Here is a 6,387-nt window from a genome sequence, read left to right as displayed (position 1 = left end):
CCGCGTTTTCCGCTGCTGCACTTGTCGCCACTCACATCGCCCCGCCCCATCGCACGCCAACTCTGCACATCGCTGTTGTCCACGGCCCCGCTACCGTACCCCTCCTGCGTCATGCTCACGATGTCCTGTTCAACTTGGCATCCAAGGGAATCCACGTTTTCTTGCAGACAGAGGTCGAGGTACCACCTCCCACAAACATTGCCCCAATCACGAGTGACACAGTTCCGGACGTTATCGCCGCAAGCGCAGCAGACTTCTTCGTCGTCATTGCAGATCGAAACCTTCCAGAGCGCACTGTTCAAGTGCGCCTCTCGCCTTCTGCAGAATTTCTCACAATCCCTGCTGCCGACTTGCGTCATGCTATCTTCGAGTCGTGGATGTGCACAATTCGCGCGTATCAAGACCCCGTCGCCCTTGAGGCTCTCGCCAGGAATCCCAACATCGTCACGGACGCACATATTGACAGCTTGCTTCTTGCCTGCGCTGGCATCCCGACACTCAGGCGCTCTTACGCCACATTACTGCGGCTCGTCAGTGTCACACATGACTGGGAATATCCCCTACGCACTTCGCAGAAAAGCCAATACACCCCATATCTCAGACATGAAGACACCTGCGATATCCCCGATGCCCAAGAGTGTACCGAGCGCCCGAAAATCGATGCCGGCACACCTTCAATTGAGCAGCGCCTTTCTGATGCCCACCCTGTGTCGAAGACAGATGGTTTACCGGGAAGCAAAGCGAATGCCAAATTGAAGGACGAAGTTCCATGCAGCGTAAACGGCCGAGCCATGGTAGAACGCGCTTTGCATGAGGGCATTAAAGCCATCTTTCACATGCGTCGACAAAACGACGACCCAACTGCAAAGAAGAAACCGAGGATTAGCCCTAGATCTAATTTGTCCATCACATGGCTGAAAAGGAGCACTGATATTGCCGCCAGAACACTTCGTTCTCAACTTCTCGTTTGGTCTATGCATCAACGTCTTCTCTCTGCCTATGACGTCGTCGCAACACTACCTGTATTGCATATGTCAAGCCCCAGAAAGCATACTCGACCGACCCATTTGCCATCCGCAGCGGCTCGAGAGCGTTTGCTGCGTGAAATCAACGAGCTCCTTCCTCGCGTGGAAGAGATTGGCAGTCGGCTGACGAAGCGACCGAGGATCTCCCGTCGGCGAAAGTGCTTCTTTGAGTCTGACCCGTGGACCGTTTACGTCAAGCGTTTGCAATCATCTGTTTGCGAAGATGGAATGCGAAAGCACGCCGCGGGATGCGCTGGGCATCAGTTAACGACTGGGACGCTTGACAAAGCATGGAGATGTTGCGCCTGTCTTTCGTACAACACCTTACCTTTGTCGATATGCAACGTTTGCAGCTCTCCATACTGCGAGATGGAAGAAGCGTGGGTTGAGGACCACAGTACATTGTTGAACCAGCGTTTCAAAGCAGTGCTCAGCAGTGGTACGGCCGCATCCACACCTTGGATATTTGGCCAAACTGTGCTTCCGACTCAGCACCGGCTTCCAAATGGCTCTGATGACAGTACTTTATCAGTCGGAGGGGAGAGGCGCAACGTTCCGATCAGACCACCACACCAGAACGAAAACCGACACCTGATGTTGTCAAAGATAGCCAACAGTCCCCTTTCGTCACCAGAGGACAACAGCGGGATGGCCCTTCCGCCCGGCTTTGACCTTATTGAGAGGTTCAATACGAGAATGTCTTTCGGGGACCCAAACCACACTGTTCGCAATGATGTCAACCACAGGGCCCAAGGCAACTGCGATACTGGGCAACGCCTCGCACCAATTTCCAATCACGTAAATCCTGTGCCCACACATCGACCTTCACAAGTACGTCCTGCGCGCTTGGCCACGTCCGCGCCGAATGGTCCCTCACTGATGGAGATGGATATGTCTCGCAAGATTGGCCTTCGCATGGATTCTCATGGTAGACGTGAAACTCCATCAGACTCAGAGTTCTCAAGAGGATTGAACCTGATCAATTCAAGTATAGATGATAATTACGTGGGGATTCCACTGAGCACTTCCGTTGGTGTCCCTCCTTTTCTGAGTCCAGAGGGTTTCGCATCCTCATTACCGCACGATTTATCCCCGATACAAAGTTTTGGGGCACCGAGTGTCTACGGTTCTTCACTCCGAAGAGAACGCCACTCCAAAGCTAACTCCAAACAGCAAGAACAGACGGAATCAAATCGTCAACCAATACGAAAAACTGTGTTTGCTAATAGTGGATTCGAAGAACTGGCACAGGGATCATATGAGGCGGTCGAGGACACCCAATCTTCGTTAATGGATCGAATGATGAAAGGGACAGCCATAAATATTCCGCCTTCGAATTCACCTGGTGAGCCATCACAAGATGAAATTGCTGCCCGAGAGGCTCTTGCTGCGGCAATTGATGCCGCAAATGGAGGGACTGGTTCTGCTACGAAGGAATCACTCCGCGCAGTTTCAGCCGTGGTTTCATCTGGTCGAGGCCATTCGGGCTCTCAAAGCGAAAGCCTTCAAAACGGGACTTACAACATGTTTTGAGGGTTGAGATCCAGAGCTCGGTGCGTTGAGAGTGAAATCTGACCTGGTTTAGTTAGTGTACATATCTCGCTCTTCTATAGCATGTGTCGAGAGGTCGAGCTCATGCAAATGCCTGTACAGCTGGGTCTATTCCCATGCCAATCAGTCGCCAACTTCCAAGCGAGTAAGCGCTGCGGCTGCAATAACATCTATAGTAGCAAGGAGCCGTAGATTTTAGTCAGGGCTGAGTTGTAAAGTAAGATCAAGCTGAGCAACACACATTGCAAATTCTGGACATTGAACGACGGAATCGCTTCCTCGAGAAGCTTCCTTTCATTTCGTAGCAGGGGGCGCAGGCCTGCGCCTTCTTCTCATCCCTTGGCGTTTCTCCGCCCGCCGGACAGCTTCAAGTTGGGCCTCCCATTGCCGATGCAATGAGTGATCTTTGGGAAGAGCTGGGAAGCCGATGTCCTCGAAGAAAGCATTGATGATCTTGTGATTCTGCACGATAGCCGAGACTCTACCCGAATTCTCCTTCTTGCGATGGTTCCCTTTCTTTGGTGCAGCTCGGGACTCCTTCGAGACATCTATCGCGAGCAAGTTGAATCTGCACCACTCACGCAGCTTTTTAGCGCTGACCAAGCGAGCCGCAAGCGATGGAATAACCCCGCTCTTCATTCCGATACGCCTTGATTTTCTGAGAGTGTAGTCTCTGCACAGACGTCTTACGCCAGTGGGATAGTAAGGCTAGAAATTTGATCAGCCTCAAGTGGAGACAATGACACCCGAAGCAAAATGCTTCCCTTTGTCATGCTTCTGCTCGTCGTACCGGGCAGTGAAAGAACGGCACCGCACTTTCTAGCGAGCTAGTCTAGCTAGGGAGAAGCAATTCAAACTGAAGGCAGAGCAAGAGAGTGAAACGGGGAATAATTGGCACGTGTCAAAAAAAAACGACTTTCTGCGTGGAGTACAAAAGGGGCCGATTTGCTCCAGTGCAGATATGTATTGGCACTGTTTATTCACAGAGCGATGTGATCAAGGCTACTCAGCAATCAAAAATATGAGCTCTGGACGGCATGCAGGATGCTTACATGCTGAGCCTTTCCCAGAGGCCTCTATCGTTCATCGTTCATACCACTGTACATGAGGAAGGGCGACATGTACCATTCTGAGCCTAATTTTGGCTAAAATCTGAAGCCTCACATATTTTGACGACCACAGCCCCTCTCAATCGCATCTGCGGGCCGGTTCTCTGGAGAGAAGGTTGCAGTTCCTAAACCTTATCACCCTTCCACCCCACGCCTTGTGCACATCGGTGTTCAGTTTCCATTGCGCAGTTCTGGTTACTGTTGGAGTTTCAGCCGAAGGATCCCGACCAGTGTATGGAGGGCATCGGAAGAGAGATGCGGCTATTGGAAGCATTGCTCTCCATCTGATTTCCAGCTCGCCGTTGTCTCGACGAGATAGCGGCCTTTGTACTAAACTTCAGCCTTTTCATCTACATCACAACTGCAATCCACGTGCTGGAACTTTGATCGCCGCAGCGTTTTCAATCAAGGGAGGTGCAAAGCATCGAAAGCACCGCCCGTACCAATTTGCATGTCATTTTTTTCAACTTCATTTTGAAATCAGGTATGCCAGGCGGAGACCAAAGCAAGCAATCCCCTGCGTCCGACACTCACGCGCCTTCTACGAAGCGTTCTACGCCATCTGATGTCGCCAACGTGAAGATCTTTGACCTTCCCCCCAAGTTGATTCGTCTTATATTCGCGAAACTCGACTCAATCGCGGAGGTTTGCAAGCTCATGGAAGTATGCAAAAAATTTGCCGATGTCGCTAAGAGCCCTGAGTTGTGGAAATGTGTAAAAGCTGAGGATCCCATAACGCAGCGAGCCAGGGATCAAAGCTCGTCACGATTGTACCGCTTTGTTACGTATGAGTCGCGCAAGGACAGGAATGAAGAAATAGGAGCAAAAGACGCCTCAGAGGCTCTCAAACGCAGAAGATGCGGGCTGGCACTGGCTGTAGATGTTATAACATCAAGAGCAGGAGATCAGCTTGAGTCGCTTGACCTGGTCGATTGCTATCCAAACTTTCCACGCTATGATCATCAAATGACAGATGATGACCTTGACGTTATATCGGATCGCTGCTCCAAGGCACTCCATACAGTTCGTTTGAGCCCATCGTCTTTCTTATCCGGCTCCAAAATTCTGAGCTTTGCCAAGGCGTGCTTGAACATACGCGTATTGCACATGATAAGCTGCCCAAGCCTAACTGATATTCTTCTTGGTGAAATAGCACTTGCATGCCCTCGATTGGAAGATATATCCGTGAGCAGGTGTAAGTCGTTCCATGGTGAAGGTCTCCACGCGAGACTTATTCCCGTTCACGACACATTGCGGTGTCTAGATATATCTGAGACTGGCACCGTATTGCTCAACCTTCCAGGTTTTATGCGTAGCTACGCAGTTCTGGAAGAGTTAAATGCGTCCTCTTGCACCGACCAACTGCGGATAGAAGGGCCCCAGCTGGAAGATGACGACTTCAGGTTCAGAACTCTTGTGAGACTAGACCTTTGTGAAGTAGATGTGGACGCGAAACTATTAGATCGCGTCGTTAGTGAAAGCACTCATCTCCGGGAGCTACATTTAAGTCCAGTTGTGCGTTTTAGAGATATGATCGATACTGCGTTCTTGTTCAAGTTGCCATGGCCACCGCTGAAGTTGCTGTCGCTCGAATCTTGTGATTTGCACGATGAAGTGTGGCAAACGTTGTTCAATACGTTATCTCCAAGCCTGACGTATTTGGATGTCGCGGAGAACAGATCGTTGACTTGCTCCTTGGACGTTAAAGACGGACAAGGTTTTCCGTTGTTGAGGGAACTAGATATCAGGCGGACGAGTACCACAGAGGAGACGTTGGAGATGCTGTTGTCGATTTCTCCCGCGCTAGAGTCTCTGAACTCTGTGGGCTGTATGCATATTTCTCGAGGAGTGCGCAAGGACCCGTTTCGCTTGAGAGTGGTGGACGAGTCATCAAATGCGGGGCCCGCCGCATCGCAATCGTCCTCACCATTGGATGCTGCACCTCACATGACACACACGACCACAAGAAATGGAAAATGAGCAAGCTTAGATTTCGAGGTGAGTTGTTGTCGCGTAGCTTCGAAATGTAAATAGGGGGTGGTTGCTCTAAAGTATCCGTGCAAGGGTACGGTCTATTTATGCAGTACGAACTTGGAATGCCGTAGATATGTGAGAATCCTTTGAAAGCGCCAGTATGTAATTGGCTTTGCAATGTGCGTCTTTGGCAATCGCAGTTCAAGATGTCAGAACTGCAGCATAGTCTGCACGAATATGCCGCAGAACGCCCACCTCCTTACCTCAGAAGATAAGCTGTAACACCCTCTCGGGGCGCACTGTCTCCACGAGACGACAATCTAGGAAAGAACAAACTTGAAAATGCCACTGGACTGTGTGTGTGCCTACGGCCTTGGCGGGATACAGGCGTGCCTTTCAGCAAAGAACTGTTTCTACTGTATGGGTCGGAGAGATTCTTCTGCTCGCTGGGAAGACTTGTCAGTGCCAATATTTAATCTGTGTAAAAATATACAGAGAGTGTTTCTGTATATATAAATAAAGAAGCCAATCACTGCTGACCGACATGCAAAAGCCTATGTTATACAAATGTACAGGACTGGAAAAGTGCCAGGTAGAAAGGCCCTCGCTAGACCAGTCATGCTGCTCGGCAGTCCAGTAAATGTAGATTATAAAGCTATGCAGATATTGAGGGGAGAAAATCCGCCGGGTAGAACGGCCGTGAGGCAACTGGTGTAGCACTGCAGCAG

The 6,387-nt window shown here is 50.4% G+C and overlaps 2 protein-coding genes; both read left to right on the top strand.

Moving 5' to 3' along the window:
• Positions 1-377: 377 nt before the first annotated feature.
• On the top strand, positions 378-2,558 carry CHC_T00007270001 (hypothetical protein). Its single transcript, XM_005710860.1, has one exon. It carries the CDS (start codon positions 378-380, stop codon positions 2,556-2,558), a length of 2,181 nt encoding a protein of 726 aa, XP_005710917.1.
• A 1,613-nt stretch (positions 2,559-4,171) lies between these two features.
• CHC_T00008706001 (F-box and leucine rich repeat containing protein) lies at positions 4,172-6,165 on the top strand. XM_005710859.1 is given in 2 exon segments: positions 4,172-5,665; positions 5,666-6,165. The coding sequence occupies 1 exon segment, from the start codon at positions 4,172-4,174 to the stop codon at positions 5,663-5,665; it is 1,494 nt and encodes a 497-aa protein (XP_005710916.1). The 3' UTR covers positions 5,666-6,165.
• Positions 6,166-6,387: the final 222 nt, after the last annotated feature.

The sequence above is a fragment of the Chondrus crispus genome, genomic scaffold, assembly GCF_000350225.1.
Source record: "Chondrus crispus Stackhouse genomic scaffold, scaffold_69, whole genome shotgun sequence".
NCBI classification, from domain to species: domain Eukaryota; phylum Rhodophyta; class Florideophyceae; order Gigartinales; family Gigartinaceae; genus Chondrus; species Chondrus crispus.
The sequence above is the reverse complement of the archived record's forward strand: the minus strand, read 5'-3'. Positions and strand labels throughout refer to the sequence as shown.